General features: G+C 36.9%; 1 protein-coding gene across 1 annotated transcript; it reads left to right on the top strand.

Annotated features, from left to right (window-relative positions):
- Nucleotides 1-6,370: 6,370 nt before the first annotated feature.
- LOC308686462 (aspartate beta-hydroxylase domain-containing protein 2-like) lies at nt 6,371-13,137 on the top strand (the record flags this gene model as incomplete). Its single annotated transcript, XM_081394883.1, has 5 exons — nt 6,371-6,796; nt 6,916-7,122; nt 10,321-10,528; nt 10,711-10,824; nt 13,028-13,137. 5 exons carry the CDS (start codon nt 6,371-6,373, stop codon nt 13,135-13,137), a joined length of 1,065 nt encoding a protein of 354 aa, XP_081251009.1.
- Between the last annotated feature and the right edge of the window lie 3,006 nt (nt 13,138-16,143).

Genomic DNA, 16,143 nt, shown 5'->3' with positions numbered 1-16,143 from the left:
ATATATCAGATCTTATTATGGCCCCGCCGTGGCCCTCAAGGCCTGACAGTGCACGAGACATATGGCTCCTGACGTGCCCACGTTCAGTGATCAATGATGTCACCGCTAAGGCAGGTAGCAGAGAGCAGGTCTGGGCTTCTAGTGGCCCAGTCACCATCAAGAGCCTCATTTAGTATTTACCGCACACACCGACGCTGATTAGAAAAAAGGGCTTCATAATACACATGAAGATGAAAGCAATTTGAGGCTTGTCGTTAGTTTATAATACCCACACTAACAGAAATGATGTCCACGATAAAATATGCTGGCAGATGATGTTGCTGACACTGCGGGCAGAAGCGTTCAGATAATTTATTCAGACGCTATTCAAAAACATTTCCTCTTATCCTTTCCTATGACGCAAGACGCCCATTCCCCCCAAAATAAAGCATTAGCAAGGCGTCTAGACGACAAAAAAACCCGAACGAAAAGCAATACTGGATCAATATAAATGGTTTACAATGATTTCATGAACGCATCCATTGCATCTTTATGCAGCTGGCGCGCGACATAACAAGCTCGCGCAAACATCAGAGAGAAACAGAACATACGCACCCGCAATACGCAGTTTCGCTTTTTTTTTTCTTCGTCAGAATGAATCCACTGGGTTTCTTCTCTTGTTCTGGTGATTCTTTTAATATTTCGTGTGTTTTTCCCCCAGCACCGCTCTCGCTGCTGCGTTTCAAGCGTGATCCTCCGTCTCTCGCTCCTCCACCCCTCCAGAATACCACAACTGGCGTTGCGCGTCAAACGGAATTTACAGAATCATTAGAACGCTCCCGAACGCTGTCAAACACGGGCGTTCCATTCGAACCCTGGGAGAAGACAGTAAAGATTTCGACCCAAGGAAAAAAAACAGTTTGCCTTCGTTCTTGGTTGTATTTTTTCAGTCGCTTATTTTTGTCCGTTTAGGCCTATGGCAGGATAGCAGGTGAGTGGAACGAACAGGCATAGATGGCAGCAGTTCCTACCCGTGTGGTTGGCGTGTTGACTGTCAATTAGCGATGTCCGAATTATGTTTTGGAGTCGGTTCGTTTTAATGAACCGGTTCACAAATCCGTTCTGAACGATTCACCCACGGACTGAGCGCGCCCGAGGACTTTTCGAGACAACAACAACAGTCTCACTGACACGGTTTATCACGTGGCTGTCCTTTATTTTGTTCCTATAATGAGTATTGGCTATCTTAATGTTTCTTTCACCGTCAACAAATATTCAATAAATAATGAAAATTGTGCGGACCAAATATTTAAAAACGCCTTTCTTGTTAAATCACATGGACCATGCAGAAAAAAATAATTCAGGTGTATTTTGAAAGTAACTATAAGCATAACAATAAGGTTTAAAAACAGTGTTTGTGGTAGATATAGGAGGTTCGTATAGAGAAATGGGTGTTCTGAATTCTGTGATAAATCGTGATAAAGCAGAAATAAAATATCTCATGATCCCCAGTGGGCATATTTCATTTGAAAACAGGAATTTGGCCATTTCGTATAGAGAAAAGTCTCAATTGTTGTCGCCTTTGTTGTCTTAGAATTTGACTAGAGAAAAACTCAAAATTGTGGAGATCATGTAGGAATACACAACGTCTTTCACTGTATACATATACTGTATAAGCTCCATCAGTATCATCAGCAGCTATCGCATTTCTCATGAGCTAATACCCTCCTCCATCCCCAGCTCCTCCTCTCGCCCAGTCTGGATTTGCTATTCTGATTCCCCTTGAGTCAGACTAAAATTCTCTAATTATGTTGTACATTAAAATTAATTAATGATATCTGCAATACATTCATGTTGGTTCTGTTCTGTTTACCCTAAGGGGGTTATTGTTGCTCCATCCGTGCTAGGCTGCATGGATGCGCAGGAAGTTCTTGCCCAGAACAGAACCATACTGCCAATCCTAACTGTATATGCTAATTGTTAATCGTACTTGACGATAGTGGTCCTGACAGAAATACGCATTTTTTTTATTTTGATGGCTGCAACACACTCCAAAAAAGATGGGACAGAGGTTTACCACTGTGTCACATCACCTTTCCTTTTAATTACACTTTGTAATCGTTTGGGAATTGGGGATACTAATTGTTGCAGTTTTGCAAGTGGAATTTTTGCAAAATTTTTGATACAAGACATCTGCGTGCTATAGACCTTCATCATAACACTGCTCTGAATAAGGTCTATAGCTTCTCATTTCTTAGCTCTGCATATTTCCAGTAGTAATTTACAAGGTATCATAATTGACAATAGACAAATTATTACTGGTCTGTGTTATAGTATTATATTATAATATAATATACGTATTATAAGACTGCTTTGTTTCTGAATGACGCATTTCAAATCCATTTAGCTTTTATTGATTTCTTTTCCCGAGCTTTGAGTATTTGAGTTTTTTACAGAAATATAAAATTCTTAACCACTAATGAATGTGCTGTTGTTTTCAATGCCATTCACTCTGGAGTGTTTTTTTATTTCTGTAAGGTAGCCTACTCCATTTCCATGGCCATGCACCATTTGAACTTAACTGACACAATCTTTGGAAGCATATGCTTTTCTGTAGAGCAAAAATAATTAATAATTCAGAGCTATAACAATAACAATTCCTTGCATAATACCATATTGGAATAATAGGCTATACCATGGGGTCCTTGTCTCATCTGTTTACCAATAAAGTAAAATAAATAACATTGAAATTGATTCATAAGGTTAACTAAAACCTTTCTTAGGAGAATTAAGTCAGATATTGCAATAAATAGCTCTTTTTATCACTCGTCTGAGGAAAATGTTATGGGAATGTACACACACACACACACACACACACACACACACACACACACACACACACACACAGAATTTTACTTATTTTTAACCCTCTGGGCTTCTTCATAATTGGGTCACACTTAGCTTCCTCCCGCCCGAAAACGGGCGAAGCCTTAAAATTGTACTTAACTTTGTCCTAGGATAACCAATCAAATATTGTTTTGTTCTATAATGTTTTCTGATTATTATATAGAATTTTTAGAATTTTTTATGATACTTTGCATTAATTATGTAATTTTTATGAGCTATTTTTTCCATTAGAATTAATATATATATTTTTATTTTATTTATTTTATTTTATTTTTCAATAAATGCAACATTTCACATCAAATTAGAGTGCAGGCCTAAAAAAAAAATATTTCAAGTGAGAAGAGCGCCACCTAGTGGCTTCAAAATTTATTAATTTGTGTCATGTCCTATAACCGCCCATAGGCGGCCTATAGCTTTTTTATTTATTTATTTGATTTATTCCCATTCGGAAAGAAAACAATTTATTACTAATCAACCACTGAATGGAACAACACAAATTATATATCATTTTAAAGCTTACAATCTCAGCTTTTTAATGCATCTAATTAAATGTATTAATTCCTAACGAGTGCTGAGTAATCCCTCTAAAACCAAGTGTACCGCCAACAGGCGCCACCTAGCTGCGAAAATATTTATTACCATATTTTTCAAAAATCTTGCCTTGATAAACACAAAGTTGATGTCATTTGAAAGCTTAGAGTCTGAACTTTACAGTGAATGTATCCACTTTGAAAAACTCTTAAGTATTGCTGAGTTATTTGCTGATACATAGAATTTCTCTTTTTTTCATAATCTATAAAATAATGTACTGCAATGTGTCAAAAACATCATACAGCTCATGAAACATTCTCAGATAATTGAAAATGGCACTTCATTTTTTACAGCATATTATTACAATTAAAATGAGCCCAAAATTAACATAATCTATTGCTTTTATGACAAGATATTCTTCATGGAGAAAAAATTGCCCATGAGGGGGTGTCAAAGACTGTACAAAAAGGCTATCTCTTTTCAAAATGCTTTAATTTTTGATTCCTTTATCCAAAAATTATTATTTTTTTATCCAGATGCAGCTAACATGTAGGGGGACTTCACTAAAAAAGAATTTTCCTCCTACCTTATTTCCTTCCTGAGTTATTCCATGACAAATATGAAAGATATGCAAAATCATAATAAAAATTATATATATATATATATTGTCTTTTATCCACCGTTTCTTGGCGGGACAATGTCCAAATGTAATGTAATTTATATTTTCAAAAAATTTAAAAAGAGTTCTTTCAAACGATACCTACCTTTTGACTCTCCTTGCTATAGTTTTGGAGTTATTATGATTATATAATTTTTATATAGTTTGGGGCAAAATTTGCTGTTTCAGTCTTACCAGTTCATTTCTCTGTGTGTTTGTGTGTGTTTGTGTGTGTGGGTGTGTGTGTGGGGGGGGGGGGGGGGTGTCTTTTTTGCACTCTTGATGTTCTAGAGTGTCACCCCTTCATTGCTGTACACTTTTTTTCAGCACAGTGGCTGATCTGTAGCTTGTACCACCAAAAGTTTCTCTGAGTTTTCCTATTTTTTCGTATTTCCCATTCATTTCCTATGTCGCCCGTTTTCGGGCGGGAGGAAGCTAAGTGTGACTTTTTTTTTTACGACCCTTTAACATATCAGAATCATCTCCTTGATTTTTTGTGTGTTCATATATGTAATAAAAGAAAAGTCACCAAGTTTCACCCCCATCCGATGAAGCAAAAAAATTAAACAATTCGAAACGTTCAAGTTTTCGCCCGTTTTCGGGCGAAGAAGCCCAGAGGGTTAAGTGACTCTTTACATTTTAAAGATGATTTCTTTGGGTTGTTTGAATATTCAAAAAATATTACATAATTATGTTTTCTAAATTTCACATATATAAACTAAGATTTACTGGCTATAAACCTCTCTTTTCTTTATTCAAAGTTGATCTAGACTATATGGAAACTAAAGCTCTTAATCTTATAAAGCAACAATAAAGTCTTTGTCCTGGTCCTGGACCCCCACTGCCGAATCAAACACACCTGATTCAGCTGGATAGTAAAGACTCCAAGGTCTCAGATGAGTTTCAGATAAGTGAGACGTCAAAAATGTGCTGTGGTGGGGATGCTCCAGGGCCAGGGTTGGGAACCACTGGTTTAGTGCCAGTGACCACGTGATGACATGAAATAATCACTGAACCGATTCTGGGTCCTGTTTAGTGTTCATCGAACACAACTGTTCGAAATAACTGATTCGCCACTATTAATCGGACTCCCTAGTGTGGTGTTTGGTTGGTTTGAGGGTGTTTTTGTGTCCATCTCACTAGCGCCACACTGTGGTTGTACTGCAGTAGCGCAAGACGTAGACGGCGCTCTGCATAGGAGCTGTCCAGCGTCTCGGTGCTGAAACTTGCCCCGGTGGCTCTCGGCTAACAGCAAGAGGCTTGGTAGAATTTTAAAAAACAGCTTAACAACCCAGCGACGAGTGACTGGCTGATTCCGATGCGTCAGTACATGGACAAAGGTAATAATAAAACATCTTCGGTCTGTTCCGTAAAGAAGGAGGAGTCGTTCTTCCATCCTTACGGAAGCATTGAATGCGGAATTTACTGTATTTTCAGGGCTGCAGATAAACAGAGGAAGGGACGTGGTGAGAACGAAGGGGGAAAGAGAGACTGAGTAAGACGTGGAGAAGTGGTAAGCGAACACACATACAGCACAGCTTATTTAAAGTGTCCGAATGGTAACTTGTAGCCTAACGTTCGGTAAAAATCGGTTCTTTCCGTCGTCACGCTCTCTCCGGATATCCGTGTGAAATGTTTCAGCAACGTGAGTTCTGAGAAGGAAAGCGACCACACAAACTGACTGCAGCAGGAATCATTATGCAATAGACCGAGAGAGAAGCACTCTATATCTTCGAATGGATTCATATTAACGCTTTACAATAAGGTCTCATTTGTTCACATTAGTTAATGCACTAACTAACATGAACTGAAACAATGAGCAATACATTTGTTACAATATTTATTCATCTTTTGTTAATAAAAATCCAGCTGTTCATTGTTTGTTCATGTTAGTTCACAGTGCATTAACTAATGTTAACAAATACAACATTTGATTTTTATAATGTATTAGTAAATGTTGGAATTACCATTTACTAAGATTAATAAATGCTGTAGACGTATTGATAATTCTTAGTTCATGTTAACTAAAGAAGTTAATTAATGTTAACTAATGAAACCTTATTGTAAAGTGTTACCATGTTCATTACCTGAGGTCAGCTGAATAATTATTCATAAACATAACTCATAAACACAGAGGAAGGGAAATCAGTCAAAGTGTATTTATTTTACAGACTGAAGAAAGTCTCATCCACCAAGCACAAGTTCATGAATGTCATGTTGAATAACTTTATCCTTGCAGAATAAAAGTATTAGTTTCTTTCTTTCTTTCTCGGTGAAGCTCACTCTCTCAGCATCATGTCCTGGTCTCTGGACTTGGTCCCGCTTCCCCCATGTGCGTTGTTAGGTGGTCCTCCCCTCAGCGGACTCCTTTGGACCGTCCTGCTCCTCTTCCTCTGGTACTGCTACCGCGTTGGTTCTGACCCACCATCCCACTCGGGAATGCTGAAAAGCAGCTCCAGCCGGTCCTCATTCTCTCGGTCATCCAGCCGTTCCCCGGTCAACCCCATACACTCTGCCCCTAAAGCATCTGCGGCCATCACTATGGAAGCGGGGGAGGATGAGGAGGGAACAGAGAGCTACCTGACACCGGTGTTGAGCCATGCCCCGTTCCCCACCGACGCTTCAGCAGGAAGCAGGAAGTTGTATAGAGCACTACAGGAATATGCTAAGCGCTACAGTTGGGCCGGCATGGGGCGAATTCACAAGGGTCTGCGCAATCAGGTCAGAGATGGGAAAAGTAGGATAACTTGAGGTTTATCTACAATTTCTTGAATTTTTGTGTTGTAGCTTAACATTTCTGTCACTGTTTGTCCCTCGACTTCTTCCTCGCTGCTGTCTAGGCCAGGAACAATGATCGCCCATCTATTCAGAAGCCTCATCTTTTCTACCTCCCAGATGTTCCCAGCATACCTTTCTTTCCCAGGGATGCTCATCGTCATGACATTGAGGTTCTGGAGGCCAGTTATCCCAAAATCCTTGCTGAGTTTCAGGCAGTGTACCAGAGGGGGATTGATACAAAGCTAGGGTGGACCTACCCTGGACCAAAGGTGACTAAACGTATTAGTCTCAAGCAGCCATTTCAGGAATTTCAATGTGTCATAGTAACAAATGTAAAAGTCGCAGTGAAATCTGTTCATTTTTAAACGTCCGCACAAACTATATAATCACAGTTCATCAGAATTGTGCAGCTTTCACAACTGAATTGAGAATGCCTTTTTACAGTTTTTCTCAGTCGCTTTGGTGCATTTCTCATAACACTATTTACATTTGCACAACAGTTAATGCAGTTCTCAAAACAATTAGTACAAACTGCAAAACCTAGTTGATAACCTGCAAAAGCGTGTCACTTGCTCAAAATGGATAGCTCATTCCTCAAAAGCAAGTATTTATGTCAATGAATGTGTCAGTGTCATCAAAATGAAAAGTCCTGACACCATCGTTTATGAACAAGATAGTCAAATGGCTTTGTCATGTTTTCATTATGACAGTTTACTCTTCAAATGTTTTCCAATGATAAAAGTCAGATCTTGGTGACACAGTGACTACCTGAAAATGCTCAATACAGCACTAAATACTATTTGCACAGCCATTTGAAAAATACAGTAAAGTTACACATTACTGTCTGTATGAGGTAACTGAGTACAAGACACTGAATATGTATGTTTCACATTTTTACTGCATATGCTCTTTGCAATTCTAATTTGTTTACAGCATTGTGCAAAAGAAAAAATACACCATTATTTACAACAAAAATAAACCCCCTATGGGTAGAGCTGTGCACAACTGTATACAATATTGCAGTAGGCCTATATACTGTATTGGAACTGAACATACAACATACATAGGACTGTAATCATTCATGCACATCCAGACGTTCCTCTCTGTCTGGTCACATAATTTAATCTACATCCCAGCGAATATCATCTCTTGCTCAATTGCAAATTGTTCAATTTAGGAGACTTTTTCAGCATTTTTTGTTGTTGTTTTATTTTTTAAATGACAGATTTTGACAACTAGTTCAACATTTTTGTATGTAATGACTCAAGCAATGAAATGAGGACTATTAGTTTTATATGGAATGACTATTCATCATTTACAAGTATAGTTAATTTTGACTGACATGACATAAGCAAATGATAATGTTATAAAACAGCAGAGAGTTGTATGAAAGCAATTGATGCATGTCCAAAAGCATTTGCAATTTGTTAGAAGGAATGAGAAACTGCTACTATGATGTGCACAAGTGACTAAATGTTGTGGAGGTTGAACTAACTGTTGTGCAAATGTAAATAGTGATGTGAGAAATGCACCAAAGCGACTGAGAAAAACTGTAAAATCCAGATTGATAGATTGAACAACAGACAGACAGACAGATAGATAGATAGATAGATAGATAGATAGATAGATAGATAGATAGATAGATAGATAGATAGATAGATAGATAGATAGATAGATAGATAGATAGATAGATAGATAGATAGATAGATAGATAGATAGATAGATAACAACAGATAGATAGATAGATAGATAGATAGATAGATAGATAGATAGATAGATAGATAGATAGATAGATAGATAGATAGATAGATAGATAGATAGATAGATAGATAGATAGATAGATAGATAAAAGGATAGATAGATAAAAGGATAGATAGATAAAAGGATAGATAGATAGATAGATAGATAGATAGATAGATAGATAGATAGATAGATAGATAGATAGATAGATAGATAGATAGATAGATAGATAGATAGATAGATAGATAGATAGATAGATAGATAAAAAGATAGATAGATAGATAGATAGATAGATAGATAGATAGATAGATAGATAGAACAACAGATAGATAGATAGATAGATAGATAGATAGATAGATAGATAGATAGATAGATAGATAGATAGATAGATAGATAGATAGATAGATAGATAGATAGATAGATAGATAGATAGATAGATAGATAGATAGATAGAGCAACAAAAACATTTTATTATCCTCCTTGGTCAAGTTAATGTCAAGTAAGTGTTCCATTTTGACATTCAAAGAAGAAAATAATCCTTTCTTTCCATTGGAGACAATCAGTTTTCTTCTCTCTATTATTATTTTCTTCATTTGTTTATTGTCAGTTTAGGCCTTTGGCAGGATAGCAGGCAATAGCTTGCTTGTTTTTCTGCTTTAAAAATATATATATTTTTAATGAACCAGTTCACAAAACAGGTATGATTCATGCATAAATAAGATGTAAGATCTTAGTTTTGCAATCAACAGACATGGACGGATAGGCGGACTAACGGATGGACGGACTGACATGTAGATAGAAAGATGATATAGCAATGATAGCTTTGTGTGATCAACACATCAAAATTTGGGTTGTAATTCCCTGAAAATATCCTTCTTTGCTGCTGTGAAGTTTCTTCAAAGTATCTCACTTAGTGTTTCACAGAAGAAGAGAAATAACAGCAATTGGGTTTAAAAAAACATGAGGGAGCAAATTGACTTTTTTATTTTTAGGTAAACAAATCACTTGTGTTCTGCCTCACTGTATTTCATCCAGCATGCTCATTCATCAAGAGTCTTTCATTCTCTGGCTGTCCTTGTCAGCCTCTCTTAATATCCTCCAATCCTCCAATCAATATCTGCACTGCACTGCTGTTAGGAATCGGTTTACATTCAATTCATCATTCTCTCATAGTAATCAGGCAACAAAAATGCTGTGTCTGTTACAAAAGATTCCCAGCAGGGACATAAAGAAGGAAAATGTGTCGTGTGCATATGTATATGTGACCCTGGATCACAAAACCAGTCTTATGTTGCACGGGTATATTTGTGGCAATAGCCAACAAAACATTGTATGGGTCAAAATTATAGATTTTACTTTTATGCCAAAAATCATTAGGATATTAAGTAAAGATCATGTTCAATGAAGATATTTTGTACATTTTCCACCTTAAATATATAAAACATTTATTTTTGTGAATGGATGCAGCACTATCGCCAATAGAAATGGACAACTTCAAAGGCGATTTTCTCAATATTTAGATTTTTTTGCACCCTCAGATTCCAGATCTTCAAATAGTTGTATCTCGGCCAAATATTGTCCTATCCTAACAAACCATACATCAATGGAAAGATTATGTATTCAGCTTTCAGATGATGTATAAATCTCAATTTTTTAAAAATTACACATAAGACTGGTTTTGTGGTCCAGGGTCACATATATGATGAGCTCATGTATTCCTCCCTCAGGGCCAGACAGTGTTCCCACTTTACACTGCTGGGGTGTGTGTGGTCAGTAACTGCCGTGCGTGTCCGTGTACATACCGAACCCTCCTCTCCCTCAGAACCTTCATCAGCAGTAACTCTCTGGGGTCCGCTGGCTTCTGGCTCCTGGGTCCAGGGGCCACACTGGGAGGGGCCTATGGCCCTACAAACACACGTCTGCGCTGCCATCTGGGTAAGTCACAACACTAAATCACTGAGAAAAAATTTGTGGCTTGAGTGTGTGTGTGTGTGTGTGTGTGTGTGTGTGTGTGTGTGTGTGTGTGTGTGTGTGTGTGTGTGCGTGTGTGCGTGTGTGTGCGTGTGTGTGTGTGTAAAATGTATAATACACCAACACAATGTGGATGTCTCTGTCAGGTCTTCAGACGCCTGCTCAGTGTGAGCTGGTGGTGGGTGGGGAGCCTCAGTGTTGGTCAGAGGGACACTGCCTCCTTGTGGATGACTCCTTTCTGCATACCATCTCACATAATGGTCAGAAAACTACATTGTACAAACCTCATTAACCATAATATGCTAGCTAAAGGAGACGAGCTGCAACAGATCTATAATCAGCTCGCCAAACTGCAACAGTATAGATAATAGACTTTTTGAAGGCGAAGAATAGAGGAAAACCGGACTCCTCAGTGATTACTCTTTCATAGACCAGAAAACTAAATGGAGTTCTCGGTTATGCAATTTATGCTATGCATTTATGTTTCTGAGGTGGGACCAGTGGTAGTCCTGTGGTAGATCATGACCTTGATGAAATCAGACATGACCAAAGAAAAAAAAAAAAGAAAACAACTTTTTAAGTATGTTGCATTTGTGTAAAGTGGGATTAGTTGAGTGTTACATAAGCAAAAATCTGAGAGGGCACATGGATCATTTTCAATGAGCATGATGCTTTTACATTTGTGTCAGCTGGGTCTCAGATGTTTCTCTTAAAAAAGATTTGATTAAAATTAAGAAATAAAACCAACACACATTTTTATTGACATACACTACCATTCAAAAGTTTGGATTTGTAAGTTTTTATGCTCGCATTTCTTTTCTTTTCTTTTTTTCTAAACAGTAAAAACAGTAATATTGTGAAATATTACAATTTAAAATAACTGTTTCAATTTTAAAATATTTAAAATGTCATTTATTCCTGTGATGTTGAATATTCAGCATCACTCCAGTCTTTAGCGTCACATGATCCTTCAGAAATCATTATAATATGCTGATTTGCAGATCAAGAAACATCATTATTATCAATGTTGAAAACAGTTGTGCTGCTTTTGTAAAATTATAAATGTTTTTACTGTCACTTTTGATCAATATAATGCATCCATGCTAAATAAAAATATATAATTTAAAATAAAAATAAATGTTTACTGACCCAAGCTTTTGAACGGTAGTGTAGGTAAAGCAAAAATAATATGAATAGTTAGCTTACATAATTTAGTTAAATGAGAAATGTCTGCATTCGTTTGAAGATTTTGAGACATCGTTGGGGGTAACGCATTACAAGTAACATGAGTTATGTAATCAGATTACTTTTTCAAGTAACTAGTAAAGTATTGCATTACTTTTAAATTTACAACAGAATATCTGAGTTAGTTTTTCAAATAAGTATCGCAAGTTACTTTGTTTTACTATTTAATGACTGACAGCTCTTGTGTCCCCATGTTGAGAGAGAACGGGAGTTATGTGCAGAGGTGTTGTGTGCACTTTAAACATGATGGTTATTGTAGTTCTAGATTAAAAGTGAGTTTGCATTTACTCATCTCACTTGCATAAAAAGTAAAAATGAATAAAAACAGTGAAATGCAAACTCAGAATATTACGCAAACCTGCATGTTTAATAACACAAATGTTATAAAACACAAATGTGACCCTGGACCACAAAACCAGTCACATGGGTAATTTTTTTTAAATTGAGATTTATACATTATCCGAGTTAGTTATCCGATTCAAATTGTTAGGATATGACAATATTTGGCTGAGATACAACTATTTGAAAATCTGGAATCTGAGGGTGCAGAAAAATCGAAACATTGAGAAAATCGCCTTTAAAGTTGTCCATTTATGTTCGCGATTGTGATGCATTCACTCACAAAAATAAATGTTTTATATATTTACGGTAAGAAATTTACAAAATATCTTCATGGAACATGATCTTTACTTAATATCCTAATGTGTTTTGGCATGAAAGAAAAATCGAACATTTTGACCCATACAATGTATTGTTGGCTATTGCCACAAATATACCCGTGCGACTTGTGACTGGTTTTGTGATCCAGGGTCACAAATATACTTTATGCATTTAATCTTTAAAAAGTGACAGTGATGAGCGCTGCGTTTTACCCAAAGTTGACCATTCTTCAACTCTCGGCGACCTGTATAAAACGGCGAACGCTCAGCGCTTCAGCGTGAAAAAAACGCTCGTTGCCTCGTTACGCTCATGGCGTTTTAAAAACTCGGCGCTCCCATTAAAAACAATTGAAAAAATACGCCAACTGCGTGAAAAAACGCCTTGGTGGACACACGGCCTAAGCGTGTTGAACTTTCTTCTCCTGCGTCCTATTCATTTATAAGAAGTCCTGCAATATTCCGTAAAAATAACAATGTCAGTTTTGATTTCATGGTGACTTTAAACTGTAAAAGATACTAGATCTCATATTTAAGCAACATTTTTCTGTTTGTCCTCTAGGGGGGCCTGAACATGGTCCCAGAGTTATCTTCAGTGTGGACCTGTGGCATCCTAATGTGGCTGCGGCGGAGAGACAGGCTCTAGACTACATCTTTGCCCCTGAGCAGTAATTCCCAGGACGCACTGGTCAAGCCCACTTCATGTCGTAGCAAAATGCAGAAAATGTTGTTTTAAAGTTCGCAAAACATCTTTTGGTTAAGTTGAAAGTTCACACTGAGGATATTTATGATTAACTACCACATATTTAACGTGTCTCTGTTCAACCGAAACCTTTTGAAATGTTTTAGTCAAAGCAGTTCAGTCAGAACTGCAGAACTGTTGAGCCCTGAGCGCACAGATACTGTGATGACATGCGAACAATTTTCAAACTTCATATCTACATTTGACTTGTGCCTGTCTTAATAATCCCGCGCTCCTGTTCTATCGTTTTTGTGCCTGATTTCTTATCCTGACCTCTCTAATGTATACTGTGATACATGGTTCTCCGTAAATACTGTACACGCGAATCACAGCTATGCTATACATCTTGTTTTATTTCATCAGATGCCAATTTATTTTCAGACCTGTGAAGCACACTGAAGACAGCATTCTGTATATGACCAGAATAATTGCATGCGTCGTGAATTTTGATCGTGTTGCCAACAATGCACTTGATGACTGTCCTGCAAATCAAGTATGTATTCATCTGAGTTCAAATAAAACATTTTGTTAAATTAAAACTCTCTAGTCGCTGATGACATTGGGGTGGGGGGTGGGGGTATCAGTTTACTTTCACCTTCACACACTCACAGCAGGAGAGTAACACTCACTCAGCACCCAAACACACACCTGAGGTTGGAGGTCTCCTCTGTCAGCAATTTTATCTTCCTGCATTGAACCCTGTGAGAGTAGAGAAACAGAAAATAAAGAGGATAGAATATCACGAAGGGGTATAGGGGCCTGTGTACAATCAAAAATGCATGCGAGTGTGATGTAATGTGTGTTAGACGATCTGTTTAGCCATCATTTTTTTCTGTGTTGGATCAACCTTTTTCTTGTTTTAAAAAGTGGTTAATACATTTCAACAGATGTTCTAATCCCAACAGTTAATCTGACAATGTGCTTTAACACCGGATACTGGACACACACAAAACAAGATTAAACAGCCATTATACTTTTCACACACACACACTGGTTTCCATGTTTTATGGGGACTCTCCATAGATGTAATGGTTTTTATACTGTACCAAATTCTATCCCCTTACACTAACCCTACCCCTAAATCTACCCATCACACAAAACTTTCTGCATTTTTACATTTTCAAAAAAACTCATTCTGATTTATAAACTGTTTTCCTCATGGGGACCAAAAACATTTCACCACAAGGACAAGGATTTGAATAATAATAATAAAAAGTGACAGTAAAGACATTTATAATGTTACAAAACTTTTTGTTTCAAATAAATGCTGATCTTTTGAACTTTTTTATTAATCAAAGAATCCTGAGAAAAAATATATCATATATTTTAAGCAGCACAACACTTTTGTTGTGTTTCAACATTGATAATAATGAGAAATGTGTCTTGAGCAGCAAATCATCATATTATAATGATTTCTGAAGGATCATGTGACAATGATGATGATGAAAATTCAGCTTTGCATCACAGGAATCAATTACATTTAATATAATATTAAAGAAAACAGTTATTTTAAATTGTAATATTATTTCACAATATTACTGTTTTTACTATATTTCTGATCAAATAAATGTAAGTGAGCAGGAGAGACCTTACTGACCCAAAATTTTGAAAACATTTAATATTTTCATCATTTACAGTAATCTTTCTATATTCATAATTTTATAAAAAAAATATATTTATAAATTATACACAACCCCACCCCTAAATATATATTTTTTAACAATTTTCCCCAATTAAGGATGTTTTCAGATGCCACACACACATTCTCTCTCTCACTCTCTATCTCTGTTTTTTATTGGCCTTATTTTTTTCAACACACCCTTGTGTCACGATGTGTGCAGGCAAATGAAGACCAGGAAGGCAAAAGGTTCAAATACTAAAGTGTTTTACTCAAACAATAACTCAGGAGAAGCAAATAATCAGAATACACACGCCAACATTGACGAGAACCGACAAACACTGAAGGAAAACGCAGGGCTTAAATATAGGGACTAACAAGATCATTAACGAGGAAATTAGCAGGGCACAGGTGAGTGAAATTACTAATTAGACAGACTGGGGGAAACTAGGTTACAGGGACTAAACCAAAAACACGGAAACAGGGTATACAAGAAACCGAATGCAATAAAGACAGTCCAAAACACAAACGGACACGTTACACCTTGCCCCAAAAGTGTTGATTTCGAGAGAGGTGTTTCTAGTGTCCTCTCTCACTCTTGTCTTATCCATAAATTATTATTATTTTTCCTTTTAGTGAGTTTGATTCAACAGAAAACAGACTGTGACAAAAAAAATTGTCAAAACATTGTGATCACAGTTTTGCCATCAGTATTCATAGTTACCGTGCGTTTTATCCTCATAGACATTTCTGTTTACCCTGTCTTCAAGCTGTTTCAGAGGCAGTTATAATGATGTCATTCTACTACTTTTATCCATCCTCTCAAAATATCTTTCCATCTGCTCCTTGTTGACATTTCTCATTCTGTCATGAGCATTTGATTTTTTTTTTCTTCTATTCCACTATCCTAATCCTCTTTTCTTATGCCCCACTATCTCTCTCTGTCTGGTGAATGGTCTGTTAAGCAGTAATCTTAGCATCCACACACTACTAGTGATGGTGGGGAGCGCAGAGAGCTCTGGGATTACTGGGCTACTCTTACGCAAACACATTTCAGGATGCAAGAAAATGCTTAGCATTAGCACTTTACGTAACAACAAATCATATATGTATGCATGCATTGAAATATACTGACACAACCGAACATGATGACGGTGTTGTACGTCAGTTAGCTCAGTCCTTATATAAAACTCACACACACATACAGATTTATGATACACTGGCATCTGAAGTACAAGCAGGACACTGCTGCACTGAAGAGCATTAAAGGTAACCTCGTTTTGTGCTTTTGGAAAAATAAATGGAATTAGTTTATTTT

This window comes from Scardinius erythrophthalmus (genome assembly GCF_964197995.2).
Source record: "Scardinius erythrophthalmus genome assembly, contig: HAP1_SCAFFOLD_296, whole genome shotgun sequence".
In the NCBI taxonomy this organism is placed as follows: Eukaryota; Metazoa; Chordata; class Actinopteri; order Cypriniformes; family Leuciscidae; genus Scardinius; species Scardinius erythrophthalmus.
Note: the sequence above shows the minus strand (reverse complement) of the source record. Positions and strands in the feature narration are given on the sequence as shown.